This window comes from Nuphar pumila, chromosome 14 (genome assembly GCF_984573655.1).
Source record: "Nuphar pumila chromosome 14, dmNupPumi1.hap1.1, whole genome shotgun sequence".
Taxonomy (NCBI): Eukaryota; Viridiplantae; Streptophyta; class Magnoliopsida; order Nymphaeales; family Nymphaeaceae; genus Nuphar; species Nuphar pumila.
In genome coordinates, this window is record NC_143262.1 from 3,349,870 (window position 1) to 3,376,465 (window position 26,596).

A 26,596-nucleotide genomic window follows, 5' to 3' on the forward strand; every position below is an offset into this window, starting at 1 on the left:
CCAATTTTGCCGACTAGGCACCAACTAAGCTGCCTCAGCCTAGGCACGAGAGCAGTTTAGTTATTTATTATTCATATATACGTATATATATATATATTGTTATTTTTTGTATATATATAATTATATATATTTGTTCTGTGAAATCATGAAAACATGCTTAGTTATTATATTTATATGCGTGTGTGTGTGTGTGCTACTTTGCTTTTGGGATTTTTTCTGTGAAACATTGAAAGCATGCACAGTTAATTTTAATTGATTATGTTTTTTATATATGTGTGTTACTTTGTTTCTAATGAATTTTTCTATAAAAGCCAGAAAGCATGTTTAGCATTATGAATGTTATTTATGTATGTATGTGTTATTGTCCTTCTGCGAAAGGTTGAATGCATATTTTGTTGATTATACTGAATATGTTATGAATAATTGATTTGTGTGTGTACAATTATATATGTATATTCTGGTTATGTATATTAATATATTTTGTGAAAACATGTGTAATTTTGTATTTGTGTAATGAAATCATCTTATTAGTAAAAGAACTAAGCATATTTCTATGTATATTTTGTGTACTTTTTAATATTTAATTGGGGTACCGACTAGTCCGCCTAGTCTTCGACTAGTCTTTTTAGGGGTATACCGACTAGGCACTGCCTAGCGCTTTTGACTACATAGCCAATAACAACAAAGAATATAAAAAGAATACTATGTTTTGTGAAATAACACTTACCATCTGCCATGTAAGTACCAAATTTATTGTGGTTTTAATCAAACATTTTTATTTGAATAACACAGATGAAAGGTAAAAAACCTAAAAACATTGTTTGTTCATCATGTACAGTTGGGCTCTCTCCCTCACCAGTTAAGTTGGTGCGGAGGGTGGGGAAGGTATGTGACAGAGTGCTCTCTCTCTCTCTCTCTCTCTCTCTCTCTCTCTCTCTCTCTCTCTCTGTTGAGAGTAGGTGGGTGTAAACAGACGCATTCAGGCCAGATGATGCTAGATCATAATTAAAAATACGAACAGAAAATGAATCCAGCTTCAAAAGAAATCTGATCTGATACGGTTGGCCTCAGTCCAAATTATATGTGGTAATACTGGATCCATAGGCAAAAAAGCAAGCTATTTATATGTAAAAATGCAAATGGATCATATTTTGATCCGATTTTGAATTAGGTCCAACTTGCAATATTGATGTGAATCCAAAAAACAATCTCACTTAACAAATCCAAATGTCATCTTAATGCACATTTGGATTCTCACTTTAAGGATATGAATCCAGAACTAAAATGTCGGGGACATCGGATCAGATATCAGACCATATAAAAGTCAACAAGGCCGACTACCAGAGAAGCTCGAGTCTTAACTGGATCTCAAACTTCACTGAGAAACCCGATTCAGATTTGAATCCTGATCTGAACTGTTTTTAAGAAACAGATAGAATGCCGGGTCAAGGATCACCAGACATTCCAACCAATTTTCATCCCTACAAGTATCGGCTGGGAGTCCCGGTTTATACCTAAGCCCACTTACTCTTATGGGTCTAAAATCTGGCATATCACACTTGAATGCAAAACTGAACTAAAATGAGTCTGTTCTGGTTTCCAATATAGAACCAATTAACAAACATGTCTATTTAAAGCCCAACCTGTTTTTACATAAACCCACTAAAACCTATATCATATGAGTCTCCATTTTGATCGTACCCAGAACCAAATTCGAGACCAAATTAGTTGTCAGAGTCATAACCAATTTGTAGACTCAAGGATGAGCTGAACGCTTGAACTAATTCAACCAAGTTGCAACCTTCATTGGCAAGTTTAATTTCTTATACCAGTTTAGAATGAGTTGAACACGGAACCTGGTAAAAGACGCAAACTTGGACCTGGTATAGTTTGGTCAAAAACATGTTTTTGCTTCCTCTTTGGTTAAATCTTGGGCTATTGATCTGGTCCCGCTCAAGCTGAAACAATTGAAGCAATTCATATATGGATCCAAGTGCCACATGATTGACTGGTGGTGAATATTTTTCCTCAGAATATGATATTTTCTGGGCATTTCTAATTATATCAAGTGTTATCCCTATTTTGGCATAGCCTGTGCCAAATGGTCTTGATTAGCACTTCTAAAATGGAGAAATAAAGTCAATCAGCATCGTACAATTAAAAATAACGACTTACAAAAATTGGATTCATATGAAGAAAAAGACCAATTAATTCATTCAGAGAGAACCGCATTTTTACATCTCACAGCTTCGGCCGATCGCTTAGCCCCATTCATCTTCAGTGCACGAGCGAGCTATTACACACTCTTTCAAGGGTGGTTGCTTCTAGGCAAACCTCTTGGCTGTCTCTGCACCCCTACCTCCACAATGTGGTAAGGGGAAAAAAATCCCATCTATAGCGGTCGTATGAATTCTACTGAGTTATTCAGTAATTCCCTTTGACCAACACCTTGCTCTAACCAATCTCGGTAAAGGTGTTTCTCTATGGATCATTATCATAAAGGGAAAATCCTTCTAATAATAAAATCAAGCTTTCTATAGAAGACATTAGGAAAACTTAGTGCATTTATAATTCAAAAATATAAAACAAATAATAAAAGCATGTGATATATAAAAAAATTAAGAAAAAATTCATTTTAGTAGGAGCAAAAGGTTGACTCTAAATGAAAATTTGGATTTTTTTAGAAGTATTCCTTTATTGACTTCTCTCTAGCATAGCGAGAAGCATTTAAAGCGCCAAAACAATGGCGGCCAAAATCTGGTGAGAAATATAACTTTTTTTAAACTGTTGCATTTTTTGGCAACAATAAATAAATTAACTTTTATAAAAATAGTTTTATCAAGATATACAAATAAAACTACTTTAAAAATGAAAACACACATTTTTTCATGATAAATGGAAAAATGCAACTGGAGTGTTGTGCGATCGTAGAATGTCATTGCGGTTGAAGGGAAAGTTTTATAGGACAACTATTAGGCCCGCTTTACTATATGGTACGGAATGTTGGGCTGCCAAGAGACATCATATTCAAAAAATGAGTGTAGCTGAGATGTGTATGCTTAGATGGATGTGTGGAAATACAATAAAAGATAAGATTCGGAACGAGGAGATACGTAAGAAAGTAGGCGTTGCACCCATTGAAAATAAGATGAGAGAGAATCGTTTACGGTGGTTTGGACATATTCGGCGAAGGCCTAATGATGCTCCAGTTAGAAGGATGGAGAAATGGGAAAATATATTGGTTAAAAGAGGTCGGGGTAGGCCTAGGAAGACTTGGATGGAGATGATAGGAAAGGATATGAAGGCTTTGAACCTCACCGAGGACATGGCATTGGATAGAAATGATTGGAGGAGAAGGATTCATGTGGAAGACCCAGAATGATTTTCTTTGCTGGTTCATATCGCCGACCCCAATTGTTTTGGGATGAAGGCGTAGTTGTTGTTGTTGTTGTTGTTGTAAATAGCAGTTAAACCATAAGTAAAAATGATAAAAACACATGTTCTCAAAATATTACAAGAGATTTCTGTTTAAAGCGTTTTGGACATTTCTTTCTTTTTTGTTATTTTCTTTTTTTAAATTGCGGACATTTGTCACAGTGCACTTTAGCTTACCCGGGTGTAAGTCTGGGCAACCAAAATAGTGCTTTTACTGGTAATTGATGTTCTTTTATCATTTTTCCTTAGCAATGATTTTATACATATTTCTTTACAATGTTGGTTGGCAATTTATACTTGCACTTCAGAATTTTTTATTATATCCTAAAATATAGTATACAATAACTAAAATAATTATCGATGTAAACATGCCATGTTTTTTTTAAAAATTGCACTATATCCATGTGAAATCCATGCCTCGTGCCTGTGTCTATGAAACACATCGTACAAATTAAACTCATATTCTCCCTGAAAGAGAAATCATAAACTAGCAAATACAACTAATGAGCAGATTGGCATACCTGCAGAAAGTAAACCCATGACAGAGTTATTCCAACGCGAAATTCCCTGGAGCATTGACCACCAGCTGCAATTCAGAAGCCATTAAAATGCAATATCAATTCTCACATTGTTCATATAAATATGAAAGCTCTACAGCCAGATAACTATGGTAATATCTTCCACTAAGACACTCCAACTTAATAGAGAGCAATCATGAAACTAACTTAATGAGTCTACTGCTTCCTACAAGTAATAGTAATTGAAAGATTTTGGCCTCAATTAGTTTTCCAAAATGATGAATGTTGCCAATGATGCAACATGCAGTCATCCATCAAACACTAAGTAGAACTGTAAAAATTGCAGAAATACAAAAAAGAGGTGTATTTATTTAGGAACCCTCACTGAACATCTATTGTCAGATCGATTCGGATATGGATACAAACACAATGTGAATATGGGATATTAATTCAAAAAAAATATAAAAAGTAGGACACAAGAACACGTGTGTGTATGCATCTATCATCATCAAGTCTTGTTCCAACTACATGATCTCAGCTTTATGAGACTTGTTTCTTCATTCCTTCCTATCTAGAGCTACAACTTTGGTCGCTTACAACCCTTAACATCACCTCTCACTGCCTCCTTTCAAGTCTTTATGGCCCTAGTCTTTTTTAAGTTCTTCGACTTGTATCATGCCAACCTTTCTTATTGATGCCAATAATAGGTCTCCGCATAAGTTGCCCAAACCATCTCAAATGACTTAACAGAAATTCTCTTGGAAATATTCAAAGGATATGGCTACAGTATTGCAGCCATTTGCGACTGCTGCCAACCCTCCTTTATGCAGGATTAGGACTGGCATTAGTTGAGTCAAAACCTCTTATGGCAGAGTTATATGATATATGGCCATAGAGGCTCAATTAGTTGCCTGAACAAGCCCACTCTGTAATTGAGTTTCTAATCACTCTTTTGAGTATGAGGAAGTAGACAAGAAGGGCTGTCCATGGGTTGGATTGTCACCCAAGCTTGACTCATGCCTAAAAGAACAAATGGATTTCCTAGTGAATGTTAGTTTGGACCAGGTATACCATGAAAACAACCTGAATCCAAATATAAATTCAGACCCACCTAAATTTAAATTTAGATTTATGTCTATTCTAGTTTACAACTTTACATGCATGTAGCTGAAAGTCAAACAAACCCAATTCACCAAAGTCAACTAAAACTGTATGATCTATGAACCAACAATTAAACCAAGAATAGCAACTTCAGGCAACTATTAATTGCAAAATTTAATGGAAGCATGTTAGCATACAAAAATTGCACCAACACTCACGCACTTACCCTTAACAAAAGGCCATATCAAATGCTTCTGTAAACCACCTTCCATCTTTCTTGCTGCAGCAGGTTGAGTTTTGCCCCTTGTTTGCACCTTATAATCATATAACAGTATGAGCAACAACTGCAAATATATTGGTAAATGCTGCGTATTCTTTTCATGTTACAGAGGAACATACCTGTGCCTCTGGATTCATCCCAAGAGCAAGCAATGCACCCAAGGCTTCAGCAAAGGCATCCCTGACAGAGGAGACTGCATCCTCAAGAGCCTAAAGAAGGCAAGAAAGAATTAGCAGATATAACCAAGAGAACTATGATAAGACTCTCCCAAAATGATGGTAGGCAAAGACTCGAGCAAGAATTTGTTTTACTTTAAGAAAGCACATGCTTGCCTTAACACAACATGTAGCACAGTGTTCGAATTCTGTTACACCTAACCCAGGGCCACCAATGCTGGAAAATGCAGTAAGACACCTAGCTGCAGCTATTCTTACAATAGGTGATTTATCTGTGATGCCTAAACGCATGATAGTGCGGTATGCTTCAGAATATGCAGTTGAAGAACCTGCTCTGCCAGAACCTTCTAAGGCATTCTGAAGCATTTGCAATGCTTCTTGCCTAACAAAGTCCTGCAACATATGTCAAACAGATGTTTAATATAGAAAAAAAGATGAAAAGGAATTGATGTATGGCCAAAATGTAGTCATAATATAAGTACGAAATCATCCCATATGCTCCTATTTGATGATGTAAATTCTCTCAACTGCATTAGTTATGATCAACTATTCTATGGTCCACTGTTGGCAGCACACTAACTTACATTGACAACAAAATATATCTTTTACACTGAACTTATGAGTCATCTGCATTTGCAAGTATTGATACAGTAGCCACGCACAATAGGTGCTAAGTCTTGGGTTCCTAGGTACTTCCTTGGGCAAGCATGAGATTGCAATAAGTGTGCATACCATTATGCAAGAACAAGGGAGGCCGTGGGCTGTGAGTTGTGTGTTGTAATCTAAAGTAGAAACATGCCACAAATCTGGTGTTCGTTCAGTACAATTAAGGATGTAAACAGTTTGGATTTGGATCGGATGTGGCCAATGCCATTTTCAACTAATAAGATGTTGGCTAAAAGGATTTGGATTCAGATGGTCAAAAGCTCATACTAGATCCTCTTTTTTACATGTAAGCGGATTCAGATATCTGTCAAATTCGTTATTTATCAGGATTCAATAGCAAAAAATCAAAACCATATCCGCATCCGATTATATTGGGAATGGTTTTGACATACCAAATGCAACTAAACAGAATTGAATTCAGTCGGATATCGGATAAAATCCGATTCATTGACATCCCTAAGTACAATGGTCAAAGTTTGTGGAAACCATTTCAAAACTGTCACCTAGATTTTCTAGCTTGTTTTTGCATGAAACATAGCAGTAATCTCATCAGTATCAAAATAATTTAGAACACTAACACAAGTTAAGGGATTTGGCTGTTTTTGTATCCTAGGATATATCCTTAGTGACTGTTTTTCTGGATTAAGCATATCATGTTAGTCACTATTTCTATATGAATATCCAGGACTACTTAGAGGGAAAGGAAAAAAGAGAGGGGGTGGGGGGGGGGAGATGTGCTTGCCCATCTTTTATCGAAATCTAGAAAAAGTACAAATATTTGCTTATTTTCTAGGAGAATCCATAAAAAAGGTGAGAACAGGCAGTAACCTGTTTTTGAAGAGACTCACCAGAGATTTGTAATGAAACAAGATGTGAACAAACACAATGCCACTAAATGGCTACAAAAGTGCCCAAACACAAAAGCCACTAATGGGCTAAATACAATAAGCCACAAAGGGTTAAAGTTACAAAACTTACAAAGAGCAAGACACACATAAATTTTATAAAATGCTTAAGAAAAAGCATTAACTAGAGAGTGTAATAACCCCCTCTATTTATACACTTAATAAGGCATGAGAAATGCCCTTGGGAGCATTGTCTCTATGGTCAAAAGACCATAGACCCTTAACCAAATTAAGAAATAAAAATAAAGAAAATAATAAATTTTGTCCCTATTGGGCAGACTTTATTACAAATAAAAAAGACCAAAATACCCCTAATGGGTTTACCTATTACAATAATGAAAAGAAAAGTATAGTATATATACATTTAAATATATATTATATTACATAAACAAGAACAATGAATATATATATATATATATATATATTTAACACCTAAGAGGAAAGAAAACCGAGATGACGATACAGCTTTGGTGAAGAAATTTGCAAGCTGGTATTCTGACGTAACATAAGGAAGTTCAATAGTGCTCTTAGAAATTTGTCTCGAACATGATGACAGTCCATCTCGATGTATAAGCAACTAAACTAAGAGATGAAGAAGAGGATAAGAAGAGTCCTTTTGTCATTGTCCCTTTTAAATATCTGATAATACGCATGATCGTTGCCATAAGAACAAAAGTGGGAGTATGTTGAAATTGACTTGCACTGTGAACTGCATGTGCTATATCTGACCTTGTGATGGATAAGTATATAAGAGGCTTTATCAACTGACGAAAAGGAGTAAAATATTCTAATACAGTTCCAAAATTGGCCATCATCTTAACATTCATCACCTCTAGAGTATCTATCTTCTTTTTGGCAGTTAGACCAGATCTAGTAATAATATTTTATGCAAGTTTCATTTGAGAAAGCACATACCCCTAGGAGAGTAAGCAACTTCAATAACTAAAAAATACCATAAAAACCAAGGTCAAACACATTAAAATTTCTTTTAAAAATATTTTTTATTTCTTTTAATGCCCTTTTTATCATTTTCAATGATCATATCATCAACATATAATAGCAGAATAATTATACTATTCTCTGCATTTCTAACAAAGAAAGCAATATCAGTATAACAGGAGACAAAACCACTATTAATAATAATACTACTAAATCGATCATATTAGACCTATGGCTGCTGGGACAAAAGCAATCGAGCAAGAACCTCACCTGCAGCAGGAGTTGGTGAAGACACTTAAAGAAGAGAAGTTGTATTGGAAACAAAAGTCCAAACTTTTGTGGCTCCTTCAGGGTGACACTAATAGCTCCTACTTCCATTCATGTGTTCGGGGGAGGCGGGCTCATAATACTATCCACTCCATTGACGTTGAGGGATAGAGACTTCGTTCTTTTGAGCGCATGCAAGAAGCGGGGAAGACTCAATTCAGCGATCTTTTAACCAAAGACCCTGCTTGTGGAGGTATGTTCTTTAATCTGGTTCCTGGTCCTAAAGTTTCATATTCTGAAAATTTCTCCCTATGCCAACCTGTAACTAAGGAAGAGATGAAAAATGTTATCTTTCAAATGAATGGTGATAAAGCTCTGGGCCCCGATTTGGGGCCCGTTTAAGATCATAAAGAGTTATTTTAAGTTTAAAAATTTGACCCCTTTTAATGTTATGTCCGGGTGGAAGATCCATAAAAACTTCTTCACAAAGGTCATCATTAAGAAAAGTGTTTTTCATACCTAACTGATAAATAGGTCACCGTTTAATGGATGCTAAGGAAATCAATGTCCTAACACTAGTTATCCTAGCATAGGGGCAAAAGTCTTATCATAGTCAATATCATATTTTTGTGAATACCCCTTAGCCACTAATCTAGCTTTATACTTTTCTAGGGACTCATCACTTTTGGTTTTGACTTTAAAAACCCATCTACAACTAATAATCTTCTTTCCTATGGGTAAATTAACAACTTCTCATGTTTTGGCTTTATGAAGAGCTTCTAATTCTAATTTCATGGCTTCTATCCAATGTAAATGTTGCTTAGCTTCATTGACATCAGAGGGTTCATGGTAGGCATGAATAGTCATCAAGCAAGTCCTATATTTTGGGAAAAAGGATTAGTAAGACACAAACTTGCTTGGAGGCCTAGAAGTTCTTTGAAACTTTCTAGACAAAGGTTCTCCTAATGATTGACCTTGTGAATAATTTTGAAAAGTAATCTAATATTGCATCTCATAATGATCATCATGAAGCCTTGACCCATCCACCTGGCCAATCGACCAATATTCTATGTTGGCATATAAAGATGTATAGAAGTGGATGCTAGGAAAAAACTATGCTATCCAATCATCCATCATGTCTTTGCCTCATTGAATTTCACATTGTTTTTAACTCTTGCCCCATCACCCTGCCCATCAAGGAGCCATCAGTTTCCAGGCATCAAGTAGGATACAACCACCTATTTACATCCATTGTTTATCATCCTGCTTCATTGCTTACATAACTTGAACATGTATGTGTCACACTCTTTTGCATCTTCTTAGAGTCTTTGACTGTAACTCATACAATTTTCTCATCTATACAAACCTTAGCTTTTTCTGATACATCATCGACCCTTTCAGAGGAAAAAAATTAACAGAAAAGAGGACGAAAAGGATTACAAAAACCTATACACAAAAATTTAGATGTTATAAATTTGTCTACCTCATGAAACTTCATTAACTTTGCTGCAATGTTAGCCGTTTCAATTAAGCCTGAAGTAATCCTCCTTCCAAATGAATGATATAACTCCCCTAGGCAATGTGTGGTACCTACCAAATAATTAAAAAAAATAAGACGATATTCATCATGAATAAATTCATTTGAAGCCCGCAAGAAACCTTTGGTGTTCAACAAGCAAGCCACGATTTTGAAAGCAACATTTGCACGTTCGGAGTGCAAGACCAAAGGGTTAGTTGACCAGCATGCATCCATAAAGTTAATTGCCTAGTATGCAACTATGCATTTATAAACACAACTACTTGCATGTTGGGAACATGGGCTGGAACCTAATTCAGAGAGCAAGAATCAAGCGTAAGCATGCCAGCCAAAGAAAATAATCAAGCTATATAGATGTGTCAGAAATGCACCTTAAATTTAAGCATTTAAAAGAAAATGGTAATTTGATATACATATTATCAAAATCTTCAAAGATAATAAAGGAGTTCGAAAAATGTGATTTAAGAGTAACATAACAAAAATGATGATATTTTTATTAATTTCACCAAATTAAAATGTAAATAATCAAAACACTAAGAAAAGGAAACAGTGCATTACATAGGAACCATCAGCATACCAAAAAGAAATACCTGACATTGTTATCCCAAAAACATCCTCAAACTTTTAGCCGCTAGCATCCAGAGGAAACACAGCCATAAACAAACCCAACATTCTAGTTTAGACACCTGTTTTCTTGGGCCTAATTGATATGTATTGTCGCACACAAAACCCCATGATCATGTTGCTCCCTGCAAAAGCTCAACCCAGCTTTCCAAGCCCACCAAATACTCTCAAGTTGTGCTAACTTTAACATCACTTTCAGAAGTATATCAGTGTGTCACTGTAGTTCTCACAATATTCATTTCTTCTTTTGCAGCAAAACTCAATATAATGTTTATAAGTCATATCACAGAACATATATGATCTTGAATGTCATTTAATAATTGGCTATGGTCTGTCAGAGACCAATAATTTAAGATGGAAGCCATGGGTCTCTCTGTTGACCTGTCCAAAATCATTCTTGTTAGTTGTAATAAGGAATTATGCAGCTCAAAAGATATGAAACATGGACTCTTCTAACAGGGCACCGCACCAGCGTCGCACACGCGGGTGCGACACTTGGACACGGTTTCCACACTGAGTGCGACACTTGGACATGGCTTCCACACTGAGGTCCATTTATGTCCAAAAGTATATTCAGTTGCGCCCCACGCTAGATGTACCCCTCAAAACTTAGATCCACAGGATTCAAACATACCCTGGCATACCTATAATGGTGCCAACTAATACACAATTCAAAATGATAATCTAGGAGTCGCTTGGCCAAAAATTCTTGGTGAACTTGTACACACGCAAATGCACTTATACACACAAAAGATTATGAAATACCATGGTGATCTAGTATTAGTTGACACCACAAATGGCAGCTCTTCATAAAAAAACATACCAAACATTTTTAAAGAAAACCTTAATGTCCCAGGGCATATGAAATAAATATGACTTATAGACTATGTCACATGGGTGCGGGTGCGGTTGCGGGTGTGGGTGCGGGTGCGAGTGCGAGTGCGAGTGCGGCACAATTTTAAAAATTTTGGACACGGGGACTCGGCTATATATATATAGATTTTTTTTTAAAATATATATATATATATCCAGTGTGTGCATATATGTGGATATTGTCCTCTAAAGTTTGGCACCAGCATGAGTGTTTTTACAAACTTTGCAAATTGTACTTTTGCCCTTGTAGAAAGGGGGGTCCGGGGGCTCGCCCCGGCGGGCGGGGGTCCAAGGGAGGCCGCCCCTGGCGAGGGGTCGTAGGGGGGCAGCGCCCCCCCGCCCTCCCCGGAATTTTTTTTTTTTGAGGCTTATATTTGAGACTCATGCTATATATATATTCTTTTTAAAAATATATAAAAAGATCATTTTTTTGCCCTAAAAATGAACATTTTTTGACTCAGTCAACGTTGATCGAGTCCAAAACAAGGACAGACTCGGCCTCGACTCGTTGACCGAGTACGACTCGGTGTTGACCGAGTCCGGGCCGTGTCCGAAGCCGCACCCGTGTCGGGGCATGTCGACTCGGGTGCGGCGCCTCCCTAGCCGAGTCCGTGTGACAGCTTATAGAATAAAATTACTTATATGCCATTAGTATACTATATTTGAGGCAACAACATGGAAATTCAAAGTGATTAGGGGTAAAAGAAAATTTTGGGATCTATTCATGCCCATAAAAAACAATGGAGGCATGTGTACATGCCATATTTTGGGAGCACGTCTATCCATCTAGATTTTTTAGGCAAAACTTTATATACATATTCTTTTACTTGTTTATTCATCGATGAGCATCATTAACAAGCTTTATCCCAAGTACACGAGGTTGGCTTGATGAGTCCAATTTCTTTCTACCTTCCTATTTATAGGTACAAGTTCAATCACCATCTATGTAACCGCGACACGGTAGTTTGGCTGCCATACCTGTGTCGACATGCGTCAACACGGGTACGGGTACCGAGCATAGTGTGGGTACGCCACAGGTCGGGTCTCGTACTGCGCCAGGTCGGGTCGGGTCTAATGCAGACCCAAACCTCAATGGAAAAAAAGCAAAAGCAAAATCCCCCCCCCCAACCCCTCAACTCTCTCTCTCTCTCTCTCTCTCTCTCTCTCTCTCTCTCTCTCTCTCTCTACAAGCATGGAATCCTGAGAGAGAGAGAAGGTACCAAACTCGCATGGAGTCCTCCTCCTTCATATCTGGCATCTTGATCGAGAGAGTGAGAGGCGGTGGGAATGGGGTTAAATAACTCATTCCCCTTTATATTTTTTCAAAAACACACACACACACTTTTAAAACACCCTCTCTTTTTAAAAAAAACATTTTACCCCTTCTTCCTTTTCATTTTACCCCTTCTTCCTCTTTTACATTTAAAATGTTATTATTTTTTTATTTCATTTAAAAATGTTATTATATATATAGTTGTGTCCTCATACACACATGTTTCGAACTTGTTGTGTCGTACCCTCCACACCCGCACCAAGGTGACATAGATCACCATTAGTATGTTAAATTAATTACCGAAATCTTGTAATCTTATATATTTTATATATATAAAGGATGATATATATGTATATGTATCTATCCACTTATATATATCAAATATATATATATTTTTCCTTATTTTAGTCATAGGGGTAGTTTAGTCATTTCCTTAGTTTTACGCACATTCATTTTCGTGAATGTGATTGTAATTTCCTTTTTCTTTTCTTTCTTTTTTATTTGTATTTTTTACTTTTTTATTTTTACCAAAAGATACCTTGGGGGGGGCACTCAAATAGACGTTGGGCCCCTCCAACAGTCACATTTGTGACCGTTGGAGGGGCTCCAACGTCTATGAGTGGAGCCCCTCCAAGGCTCTTTTTTGGTGGATTATAAATAGGGGCTCTCCCCTTGTAATTCTTAAGGCTTTGGGTCAAAGCCTATGTATGATCTAATAAAGCCTTCCATTCTTTTATGCATTAGTGCATTTGTGAGATATTGTGGGTTGTGCCCAGAGTTACCAATCGAGGAAGCGGGAGCAGGAAGCGATGCGGGAAGCGGGAGCGGGAAGCGAGGCACTTTAAAAAATTTAGGAAGCGGGGAAGCGTGGGACCACTTAGAAGAAAATTCTGAACCGTCTCGGAAGCGACCTAGGAAGCGAACCGGAAGCAAGGGGGAAGCGAAAAAAAATGAAAAAAATGGGGAAGCGAAGGGGAAGCGTGTTTCCCATAAAAGGGAAACACGCTTCCCATAAAAGGGAAGTGTGCTTCCCAAAAAAGGGAGACGCTTCCCCTCACGCTTCGGAAGCACGACATTTCGCGCTTCAGGGAAGCGCGCTTCCCCTTTTACCTAAGCGCTTCCGGTAACTCCGGTTGTGCCTTTGTGCACAAGTGTTCTAAGTGTTCTCATTGTGCATTAGTGCACTTGTTTTTCGTCAAGAACATCGTGTCTTGATCATAGTATCTTTTTTAAGATACTTTCTCATGGTATCAGAGCAAGGTTGAAGAAAGAAGATCGTGTGGTTTCTCACCTTTTTCGAGTACCTCAAAAAATGTGCCCTCAAATTTTTGGTGATTGAGGTGGACTCTTCTCTTCATCCAATATTTTAGAAGTCTCTTTTACCAAGAAAGATCCTAAATTCCTTTGTGGTACATATCTCTTTCTCTCTTTTCTCCTCTCTAATGGGTGAAAAAGATTCACATTTCTCTCTTTATTTTAAACTCAATGGGTTAAATTATCATGTATGGGCCGGAAAGATGGGGGCCCATATTAAAGAAAAAGGGCTTTGGGGCTATGTCCAAGACTCGATTCAGGAACCGGAGCCCAAAATCACTTTGATGGAACAAGGAGAAATAAAGATCCTTAAAAGAGAAGAAAGAGCCAAGGCTCTTGAAGACTATAGTAAGAAACATGAAGAATGGGAGATGAGGAACTTCAAAATCCTATTATGGATTTTCTCATCCGTTGAAACAATGATTAATGCCAACATCATCAAGTTCAAGAAAGCCTCTCAAGCGTAGAAATACCTTGAAGATGTCCCACAAGTGTTATCTTCAAAAAAGGGGTTTGACCCTTCAACAAAACGAAATGGCTATTAGAGAGTATTTCACGAAATTATCGTCTATTTGGGATGAACTTGCTATACTTGAGCCCAAATGGAGTGGAGAGGCTATTGAACTTAGACATAAACAACTAGAAGAGGATCGCTTTTTAAATTTTTGAATGGGCTTAGGCCCGAATTTGAGCAAATTTGATCCTCCCTTCTTTCCTCTTTCACTTCCCCCTCTCTTGAAGATGTAATTACGAAACTAAGTGAGGAAGAGACACGTATGGTCATAAGCAAAAATAACCCAAGTGTTCTAGCCACATCTTCCAACCATGAAGAAAGTGAAGGTGTTAATGTTGTCTCAAGATCGGGGAATAACTTAAGAACTTATAAACCTCCCCACTTCAAGAATCAAAGTCAAGGTACAAATGGTCAAAGCGGAAAGAAAGATCATAGCAAACTTGTGTGCCACTTTTGTAAGGAACCGGGGCACATCAAGCCTATTTGTCCAAAGTGGAAGAAGTTGTTGGATATGGCTAACACATCCCAACCTCAAAAGGAAGAGTGCTCGTCATCTTCAAATGGAGCTCTCTCATTATAACAAATTGTGGATGCACTTCAACCTCTTCTCAAATGGGCAATTTCCGAAGCCGCCATGTCAACCTCTTCATCTCCCGATAAGACCTCTTGGCTTTTAGATTCGGGTGTCTCTTTTCACATGTCCCCAAGTATTAGTACTTTTTCTGAATACTCAAACAATCTTTTACCATCCTTCGTCTCAACCGCGGATGGAACATCTCTTGAAGTAAAAGGAATTGAAAATTTTGAAAAACAAGGATTCTTTATCCCGAAAATTAGATTTATACCAAAATTAAACTTAAACTTGATTTCGGTTTCTCAACTCTCGGATCATAGGTGTGATATAAAATTTTCATCTAACAAATGTTGGATACAGAATCGCCAGTCAGGGAGGTTGATTGGGGAAGGCTCTAGAAAGGGAGATCTATACTATTTTGATTTCCTTCAAATTCCAAAGAACCCTTTTTGTAATATTGTCCAACAAAAGGATATTAATGTATGACACAAGAGACTTGGACATCCAAATGTTGTAAAAATTTCCTACTTACCTTTTGTTAAACACCTATGTAAAAGTGATTTCACTTGTAACGATTGTATTCTTGGAAAAATGAAAAAGATACCTTTTTGTCAAAGATCTATGTTTACAACAAGACCTTTTGAAATTGTTCATTCAAATGTATGGGGACCGGCACGAGTTTTATCAAAAGGGGGTTTTGCGTATTATGTTATTTTTGTTGACGACTACACAAGATATTGTTGGATATTTTTTCTTAAGCACAAATACGAAGTCTTTTCGACTTTCAAAAACTATCATACGATGATTAAAAATCAATTTAATGAAAACCTAAAAATTTTCATAACCGATTCTGGAGGAGAATATCTTTCAAATGAATTCAAAATTTATCTTGAAAGTCATGGTATTCTTCATCAAAGATCTTGTCCAAAAAATCCTCAGCAAAATGGATTATCCGAAAGAAGGCATAGACATATAATAGAGACAACTCGAACCCTTTTTATTTCTCAAAACATCCCAAAAGGTTTTTGGGCCGAAGCTGCTTTAACATCTGTTTATCTTATAAATCGTTTACCATCTAAAAATTTGAACAAAATCTCGCCTTTCGAAATGTTGTATACCAAAGAACCTAACTATAATCGGTTGAGAATTTTTTGTTGCAAATGCTTTGTTCTTACTAACAAGAACGACAAGCTCTCACCGAAAGCCATTACATGTGCCTTTCTTGGATATTCCGAAACCCAAAAGGGGTTTCGATGTTATGATGTTAAGAATGATAAGTTATATGTTTCCAGAAATGTGAGTTTTTTTAAAAATGTTAATGATTTTAAGAAAAATGAATCTTATGAAGAAAATATGGATTATTCTTTTTTGTTTGAGCTGTCATCGAAAGATGATGATAGTGATGATGAACTCACTCATGATGATGATGATAACAATGAAGATGAGGAAAATATTATTTTCATCCATCTACCTACCAAAAAAGTGATGAAGGAGCATTGAGAGATCCTATAACCTATACCCATAGAAACAGAAACAGTTTTAGAAGGGAAATTGGAAAATACAATGAACCTAGTAGTTTCATTTGAACAAATGAAGAAACCCTACGAAGAACTGAGAGAAACAGAAAGGTGCCTTCTAGGTTCATCTCATGTGATTCTTTTACACCTAAACATAGAGCTTGTCTTAGCGTCATTCACTCCTATGTAGAACCCAGAAACTTCGGAGAAGCCAAAAAGAATGATGAATGGTTAAAAGTGATGGAATGTGAGCTTATAGCTCTCAACATGGCAACAACTTGGGAATTTCAAGATATTCCCAAGGGAAAAAAAGCAATAGGATGTAGATGGGTATTTAAAGTAAAAACTAAGAGCGACGGATCTCTTGAGAGATATAAAGCTCGGCTTATTGCAAAGGGATATAGTCAAGAATACGAGATTGACTATAAAGAAACATTTGCCCCTGTGGCCCGAATGGTCACTGTCAGATGCCTCATTACTGTGGCATCAATCAACAAATGAAACATCTATCAAATGAATGTTAAAAATACCTTTTTAAATGGTGATCTAAATGAAGAAGTATATATGGATGCTCCGCTAGGTACGAAGACTCCCAAAGGAAAAGTGTTTCGTCTTCAAAAAGCATTTTATGGTTTAAAACAAGCCCCTAAGGCTTGGTATGATAGATTTAATTCTGTAATGTTAGAAAATGGTTTCTCATCCTGTTTCACTGACACTGCTCTATTTGTTAGAAAAACCAATACAGGGATAGTTATTTTGCTTTTGTACGTGGATGATATGTTAATAATTGAAAGTGACACTAAAGGAGTTAAAAGCATAAAATCAATTTTAAATGATAGATTTAAAATGTCTGATTTGAGATTTCTAACCTATTTTCTGGGTATTGAAGCGGCATACTCTCATAGAGGGTATTTTTTATCTCAGACTAAGCTTGCCTCTGAGATTCTTAACAGGTCAGGTATTACAGATGATAAAGTTTGTGAGACTCCTGCTATAGTTGGAGCCAAAATGAAGATTGATGATGGCATTCCCCTCACAGATCACACTCCTTACAGACAGCTTGTGGGATCGTTGATGTATCTAAGTATTACTAGACTAGATATCTCGCATGCAGTTCATACTGCAAGCCAGTTTCAGCATGCACCAACATGTGTTCACATGAGTGCCATTTTGCGAATCATGAGATACATAAAAGGTACATTAAATAAAGAAGTATTCTTATCCTCTTCTTCTGAATTGAAATTGATTGTTTATACTGACTCTGACTGGGGAGGTGACCCAAATAAATGTCACTCCACCACTGGTTATTGTGTGTTTTTAGAAGACTCGCTGAGCTCATGGAGATGTAAGAAGCAGCAAAAAGTGTCTTTATCCTCTACCGAAGCTGAATATCGAGTCATGTCAATGACTACCATGGAAATTGTGTGGATTCATCAGCTATTAGAAGATATGGGGATTAATGTAGAAAGGCCCACCAAGTTTTGCTGTGATAACAAGAGTGTAATTTATATTACCAAAAATCACACATTTCATGAGTGTACCAAACACATTGAGATGGACTGTCACTATGTTCGTGAAGCATATCTGAAAGGGATCATTGATCTTCCATATGTAACTTCAGAATATCAGTTGGCAGACTTCTTCACCAAAGCATTGTGTGCTTCGCGTTTCAACTTTCTTCTTGGCAAACTTTCGATCATCTTGGCCTAAGTTTGAGGGGGGTGTTAAATTATATTATCGAAATCTTGTAATCTTATATATTTTATATATATAAAGGCTGATACATATACATATATCATATATGTATCCATCCACTTATATATATAATATATAATTTTTCTTATTTTAGTCATAGGGGTAGTTTAGTCATTTCCTTAGTTTTACGCACATTCATTTTCGTGAATGTGATTGTAATTTCCTTTTTCTTTTCTTTCTTTTTTATTTGTATTTTATTACTTTTTTGTTTTTTATTTTTACCAAAAGATACCTTGGGGGGAGACCGTTGGAGGAGCTCCAACGTCTATGAGTGGAGCCCCTCCAAGGCTCCTTTTTGGTGGATTATAAATAGGGGCTCTCCCCTTGTAATTCTTAAGGCTTTGGGTCAAAGCTTATGTGTGATCTAATAAAGCCTTCCATTCTTTTATGCATTAGTGCATTTGTGAGATATTGTGGGTTGTGCCTTTGTGCACAAGTGTTCTAAGTGTTTTTATTGTGCATTAGTGCGCTTGTTTTTCATCAAGAACATCGTGTCTTGATCGTAGTATGTTTTTGAAGATACTTTCACATAGTATGCCACATCTCCTCTTATGCCCTCCCTCTAAATATTTAATGGTCTTCCTTTTTTTTAATGTCTTCCACTTGCATCATGTCAACCTTTCTTAACAGTGTTGTGATAGGTTATTGAACATGTCCAGACCATCTTAAACAGAATTTTTTTATTTTTTTATTTTGCCGACAGTAATATTAAACATTTTTAATGCATTCACTTTTTTCTTATCATTCTTTGCTACTACATTTATCCAACTTAACAAATGCATCCATGCAACATGTGTGTTTGTTCCTATAGTTAACAGTGTTGATAACTTGATATTATAATAGTCTTGCAGAAATGTCCTTATAATCATAAAGATAGCACTCCATGTCTATCATATTTAGACCCTACTTTTGCTCATTTCATGCCTAGAGGTTTCAAAAAGTCAAACCTGGTTATGGAACCTTGTTTGTCATCCATCTACTTTTTCAACATCTGCCATGTGCAACCCTTTCTACTTGTGTCTAACACCAACACTCGTGTCAGTATCCAATAGCTGGTCAATAATTTACGGAAGCATGAACCAATCTTGTTTGAAGCATGCTTCCATTTAGATTAGAGCACAGGTAGAGCAAAATTAACTCTAGATTTGTAAGAGTAGGTCTGAGAGTGCAATCATCTTCAAAATAGAAGAATTCAGCTAGCACGGAACTCCCTTTTATTTCTCTCTTCACCCTATATGAAACCTGCATCCCCTTCCCTTCACCACTTCCACTCAAAAAGAATCTGATTATTGTTCTTTTTTTGTGACATCTTTCTTTTGGTGTCAGATATGAGACAATCTTCAGACATCAGGGGTCACATTTACAACAAAAAAATGTGAAACACAAACTTGGATGAGAACTTGTTTCCCTGTCCACCAATGGTATATGTTACATACTATGTCACATAGGTGCGGGTGCGGGTGCGGGTGCGGGGAGGGTATATACGGGTGCGGCACTTTAAAAAAACTAGGGTGCGGGGAGGATATATATATATATATATATATATATATATATATATATATATATATATATATATATATATATATATATATATATATATAATAATTGATAAAAATGGACTTGATTAGGGTTAACTGAATCTACTTTTGGATAGAAATGGACCTCAGTATGGTTGATTTCACCTAACACAAAGGAAGCTGTGATTAAGTGTCGCACCCGCCTGGGTGCGACGTGGGTGCAGTGCCCTGTTAGAAGAGTCCGTGTGACATAGGTTACATACAGTTCATACTTGTATAAAGGAACTTACTTGGGTTCATGTGCCATACATGTGGAGGTTCAATGCCCCTAGATCCCATTATTTAATCAAAGCATTCTTCACATTTCCAGACATCCAGTCAGCCCCTCATTGACTCTGACATAAGCTTGGGAAAATTAACTTCCTTTTCCTGTTTTCGAGTGGTTGAGAAAATTACTGATTCTATTCTTTATCAGCTTTGAATCCTTCACTTAAGCAGACATTGCTAAATAATGTGAGTGAATGAAACTCTGAAAACATATCATGGCTTCTACTACTTTCTCGACAACCATTCTTGGTTAATACATGCCCTTCAAGTAGATAAAACTTAACTATCGCCATGCTTTTCAACTGCTTTGTCCACTTGCCATATGGATCTTTTATCTATGTAACATAACTAGTGTTTACATGCATGAGTCAGTGATCTGAATGTTGCAACCAATGCTTGTAAATGAGTTCAAAGTGAAAAATCTCCCAATGGCTGCAAATGTTGAACCCTGTTGAAGGATCAAATGACCCATGGCTGGCAAAACTGAAAGTCCTATTGCGTGAATTTAGAGTTCAGTTGGTGACCAAATACTTTTTGAACAGGATAGAACAATTTGGTTAATCGGTTCTGTAAGGAAGTAGCCCCTCGGTGAGAACCAAAGCATTTGTCTGATTTGGTTTCAAACCAGACCTCATGCCATTGATTATTTGCAGAGGTGGGTCATTGGGTTACTGTGAATGTGGAATGTCGACAGAGGCCCTACGTACAAACAATTATTATCTATATCTAGTCAAGTACTTAATAAGGGCGCTCTCCTCCTTTCTACCTGAAACCGCACCTAAAATGGTTAGTGGATGCCCCAGAATGCGAGACGTTGGCCATATCGGCTATAACATTATTCATGTGTCCCCCTATATCTGTGCAACCACCCAGAAATAATCTTCTAATTGCTTCCTATCTAAAGGTATCCTTCAAAGGGTCAGTGAGTACGTCACATGTGAAGTTCGTCTTGGAAACTGGAATTTACAACCACTTTCTACACGCTAGTTCAAACTTTTCAAGTTCTTCTCTCCAACAAATGGAAAAATAAAGTGGGGGAAGAACAACACTGACCCGCATACGAAAGTGCATCGCTTCTTTTCCAGTCGGCGAGCCACCCCTGGAGGCTACTCGCTCTCGAGTATATAGAAATGTCGTCTCCCTTCGCTATCACCTTCACCATGGCCAGTGATGCCAGACGCCAAACAGGCCGACGAGCTGCCAGTTTGAGCAACGAATAGAGAGCATCCTCGCACTTCCTCTGCCATAAGATGATGGACGCCTGAAACCCAAGAAAAAAACAAAAAATAAAAAATCGTCATGATCTCCCGATTTCATATACACAAACACAAAACAATAGAGCCCTAATTCTCCTAAAACCCAACCCAACCCAACCCAACCACAACCAAATAAGACGCAAAAAAAAAAACGAAAATTCAAGTGCGTGATTCCAGAAACCACATTGTGCCTAGTCTCGTGCAACATGAGCAAAACAAGTAAACTAACCAACCGCATTATGCGAAAAAATATCTACCGGATCAACCAAAACGCATGAAAAACAAAAACTGGTTTCGCGATCGATCTAATCGAACACGATCAGAACGCTAAGATCGAGAAACGATGCAAACTAGAAGCATATATCTAGCAAGATCCAGAAGCAATTCGTCGACAATTCGAGATAGGATCAAAAGGAAGGAGACAGAGAGAGAGAAGGGGTTGGGAGGGGAGGGATGCCTTGGGCTCTTCATCAATGGCGGAGACAAGATCGGAGAGGAGATCGAAGCAGAGGAGGGCGTCGGGTGGCTGCTGCGGTGCGGAGGCGACGATGGACTCGAGCTGCGCCACAAGGATCCCAAATCTGGAGAGCGGGACGCCCTCGCGGACGCTCGCCTGCAACCTCGCCATGGAGAACCGACCCAGAGAGAGAGAGCGAGACTGACGAGAGAGTAGGCTTCTATGCTTGGCGGGGGCGGGTCGAAGGCCGCCAGAGCGGCACCACCAATGGAGTGTGCTGCTTACGCTGAGCTTAAAATAGTTGCGTGAAAAATAAGTGCCTTTCAGAAACAAGTCTCGCTTGAATATGACGTCACGTTGAAGCATAGCCTCGCTATTGTTAGTGTTCGTAGCTTAAGCAGCAACAAAAATGTGGGCTTTATAATTGAGTATCACCGGAGTCACCCTGTAGTTTTAGCAGCAGCTGCGTGTGACTGTTTGGGTGTCAATGGGTCGGACCTGCACTCACTGGTCCTTGTATAGGTGGACCCGAAATTTTTTTTTTTAAAGTGGAAAAAAATAAGCTGGTCTTTAGCAGTGCTGAGGTCAGAGATGGGTCTGGTATGAAATCTCATATATCGTATTTAGGTCGATCTGCTACTCATGTTCTATGAGTCTGAATCAAGGGTGGGCATTGGGCCAGATACCGGATGGGTTTTCAGTACGGAAGCAAACGGTTTGGATTTCTATCAAAAAATACATTGGGGAGTCAGATCAGATCGGATCCAAGACAGCCAAAATTTCCAAAAGCCCCATCCTGAATTCGAGCCGTTTGCAACTCCAGTTTTCATTTAGGGGTGGACATTGGGCCATCCCGGCCCAATTAGGACCCGATAAGGGCCCAAAAGGCCCGAACTCATGTATTAGCCCAAGCCCGGCTCAGTCATAAACTGTCTCAGGCCGGGCCCTTTAGGCCTGCCCCAGTTAATGGGTCAGGCTTGTCAGGTCCTATGTTATTTACACAAGGAACCAGCCCGATTAGAGCTTGATTACCTAATCAGGCAAGGCCCGGCTTGACCGTATTCAGGCTGGGGCTGCAAATTGCAGTCTAAGCCTGAGCCAATTCGGGCTGGGTACTGGAAAGCCTAAGGGCTACCCAGCCCGATAACAACTCTTATTTTCTGGTAGCCGGCCTGACATGGGCCAGGCTTGCGTCGTGGCCCCATTACTTATACAAGTCTGACTCATCCCCTCTCCTTTGTCTTTTTCTCCCCTCTCCTCTACTATCTCTCTCTCAATCTCCCTCACGCAGATACGACCCTTAGGAGGGCGCTACCTTCCTGCCACCGTCGTTTTCGGCTGGCAGGGGGGCGACGCCCCCTGCTCCTTTTTTTCAGTCTTCGGACAAGGCAGGGAGGGGCTGGCACTATAATAACCAAAAGAAAAATGGACATTTAGGCCTAGAACCCGATATTTGGATCCGTAAGTAATCGATAAAATGGGTGTTAAATTATGCTTATAATAATAATTTTAGATTTAATAAATAATTAATATTATTTATAAGATAAAAAGAAAAGAAAAAATTTCATGTACTGGGTCGGACCCGCAGTGGCACCCGCCAGTATCCAACTATGGATCCACTGGTTCAGGGCGACCCTGATCCATGCATATGCTGGATTCAGTGTCGCGGGTTGCGCAGCTTGGACCCGGACCCCTGTACATAACTTAAAATGAAAACAAAAACAAGAAGCGTGCCTTAGGCATGATTCTTGCAACGTGATTTAGAGGAGAAAGGGGAGGGGTTACGCAGAGCGTAACCGACCCCTTCCGACCTTTCTGGAGGAAGAGAAGGGGGTCGGACCTCGAATAAAAGGGGGAGATCACCCCTTCCATTCGATGTTTGGATTTCCTCTCTCTCTCTCTCTCTCTCTCTCTCTCTCTCTCTCTCTCTCTCTGTGTGTGTGTGTGCGCACGCCGAAGGGCAGAACGCCATCGTCAGACAGCGTGGGCTACCGACTGCCATTGAATGCCACGACGAGCAGCTCTGTCACGAGGAGCGTCAACCGCGGCTGTGTACTCATGTCTCCAGCCTCCGATCGTCGAAAAAATCGCCGGATAAGGTACAGTTCTTCTTGGATTTGTGTGAGGGTTCGATCTCGTGTGTGGGGTTTGAGGTGAGCATCCAGAGAACCCTGTTGATGGATGTATTCCCTGTTTTCAAGGGACAAAGGGGGGTTTCAGGTGGTAGTAGCATATGATTTGGGGAAAGCCTTGGGTCTAACCCTAACACGAAAAATCCCCAAATCAGGCCTATTGTGGGGGTTGGCTGAGGTAGGGGATGGTCTCAGCTGTGAAGGTCCCCAGTTTCTTGCATGGATACCCCAGATTTGGGGGTTTCCTAGCTGGAAACCGATTAACACAAGTAGGATGAGAAGCTGTATTTGAATCTGAAGATTCTTAAATTTTTTTTATAACCCTATTAGTAGCAGATTGTAGCATATACCATGAGTCTTTCCTCTGTTTTCTCTGCCAAATGTTATATTCTTGGATATAACATGGTAATGATAATTTAAAATCATGAATCCAGTTGATCTTGCGTGTGGATTTAGGTCTTGATATCGTTACTTACTGGAAATATGTTGCATTTGAATATGAGTACTTGTAATCTTGAAAACCGAGTACATAAAGATTGTTTGGGGACTTGTAGTTGTTGTTGATAATAGGGTAATTAGTCCTCGGAAATTTATTGTAAAATCTTGACTTGCTATTTTCATAATGGATCATTGTATTCTGGACTGAATGTTAGATTTTCAGAATTTGAAGTCATATTTTCGGTTTGCATTTGGTTATTGTGGTATCAAAGGGGATGTCTATGCCTGTAATTTGAAAGGGGAGAAGAAGGGTCTGTGGGATGATCTGCATATAGGCAATTTTTTGTTAATTGATTTCATTTATTTTTGAAATCTTGTTATCCTCAAAATGGAACACTGTTGTGTATACCGAAACAGGGGATAAATGTGTTTGATGATGCAGCACCATACAATGTTTTGAATTAGACTTAAAGTCAGTATGTGTTCCGACTGACTATATATATATATATATACACACATGTCTTGGTTACTATTGTCAGGGCTGATTTCCATACATTTTTGTAGTCAGCTGAATGATGTTAATCTGATATCCTATTTTCATAAATGGATATACACAATCATAAACCGTTAAAGCATGAATAGTGTGATACACTTCTGCTAGGTACATAAATTATTAAGGTCCGATAGGATTTTGCATGTGTTACCTACTGTTTTGCTTTAGGATGTCTATTGACATAAGTTGATGCTTGAGTATGTTTTAAGCTCAAAATTGTAAGATGCAGCGTGGGATCATTGAAACATAACCTGAAATGTTCAGCTGTGTATAATAGTGTTCATTTTACACTGTTTAGGGAGGATAGACACAAAGAACTGAAATTTTATACGTAATGTGTTTTGCTTTGTTGCCTCTAGTTGAACATTATACTCCTGTCTAGAGTTCCATGTGTTATTTAAAATCTTGTGTATTAGATTGCATGGAAACACTTGCACATAAATGGCACATGCATATGGTTGTGATAACTCATGCACATTGTTAAGTGAGCTTAATTGGATATGCATTTGGAGGCATTGATTACCTCATTGTATAAATTATAAGTTGAGAGAATTTTTATAGATTATGCAACGATGGTCTAAATGAACCATCATCGGCCTAGAGAGCCGTGGGATGGTTTTCGTCTCACATATAATTCAACTGCATCACTTAAACCACATAATTTGGTATGACACACTACTACACTGTTCTAGTTGTCCTCATGGGTTGGAGTTCCGTAAGAGTTCTCGCAAGGGAGGATGTGGGTTTTCACTTTACTTTTTCATATGGTGTTGCAAACTTAAAGAATTGAGGTAAATTAAATACATAATAAAAAATAGTGTAACATATGTTCTGGGATCTTCTATCTGGAGAATGGAGATCTTAGAGATACGGTCTTGGGGAGACTGTGAGGATACAAAAACTCTGTGTGCTGTAATTTTGTCCCATGAACCCGATATTGATGTTATTTCTTCTAGCCATAGTTTTAGGGAGAGTCCACCACTTTACCTGAGGGTGGTGTGTTCGTCACAACTGTGATTGTTTTTTGTACCAAGGAAGTGACACTTGTAGGCGTGGGGTGTCCCTTGTGTCTCCGACATTAGATGTGGAGGTCTAATGTTCCGAAGGTGATTCGGTCAAGGGTTAAGTTTGAACCCAGTAATAAAATACAAATTGTGTGTTAAGTTACCCTGGGAACCTATTTGACATCGAGGATTGTACCCGTTTAGTGTATCCACGGGCAACGGTAATTAAGAAGAGGAACTTAAAGTTGTGTGCATTTAATAAGGCATGCATATGAAAAAATATAACTTAAATAAAAAAATAACAAAAGGAATCATACATTGCACATAATCATGCATTTTTCTGTTATGCACTAGATCATGCATAATTGAAATACACATCAATGCATGTATGCATATGCATTTGAAACAAACTTCATATAGTAAGATGCTTAAGCACGTCACATCAAGTCAAAGCATATAAATAATTTCAAATCTTGACATGTCTCGAGAATCAAAATACATGCACACCACACATTCTAAAAATGTATAGGCACATTCAAAAATGCAAACATGTATTATGTGTATGCCACAAAAATATTCATAAGCATGTATTTGTTCAATTTGGATGCATACTCAAGTCAAATGCATACGTTTATTCATGAACT

The 26,596-nt window shown here is 38.1% G+C and overlaps 1 protein-coding gene across 2 annotated transcripts in view; it reads right to left on the bottom strand.

The window, feature by feature from the left end:
• LOC149816090 (protein SWEETIE-like) overlaps positions 1-22,063 on the bottom strand; it is a 105,641-nt gene extending 83,578 nt beyond the window's left edge. The window contains exons 1-7 of one of the 2 annotated variants that reach the window (XM_089987568.1): positions 21,826-22,063; positions 21,166-21,373; positions 9,771-9,877; positions 5,667-5,903; positions 5,454-5,543; positions 5,281-5,368; positions 3,957-4,021 (exon numbers count right to left, since the gene is read on the bottom strand). In XM_089987568.1, coding sequence (XP_089843694.1) covers positions 3,957-4,021; positions 5,281-5,368; positions 5,454-5,543; positions 5,667-5,903; positions 9,771-9,877; positions 21,166-21,373; positions 21,826-21,996 — 966 coding nt within the window. In that variant the 5' untranslated portion in view covers positions 21,997-22,063. Of the gene's footprint in view, positions 1-3,956; positions 4,022-5,280; positions 5,369-5,453; positions 5,544-5,666; positions 5,904-9,770; positions 9,878-21,165; positions 21,374-21,825 lie in introns of those variants that run through there. The other variant, XM_089987567.1, reaches the window with a different exon arrangement.
• Positions 22,064-26,596: the final 4,533 nt, after the last annotated feature.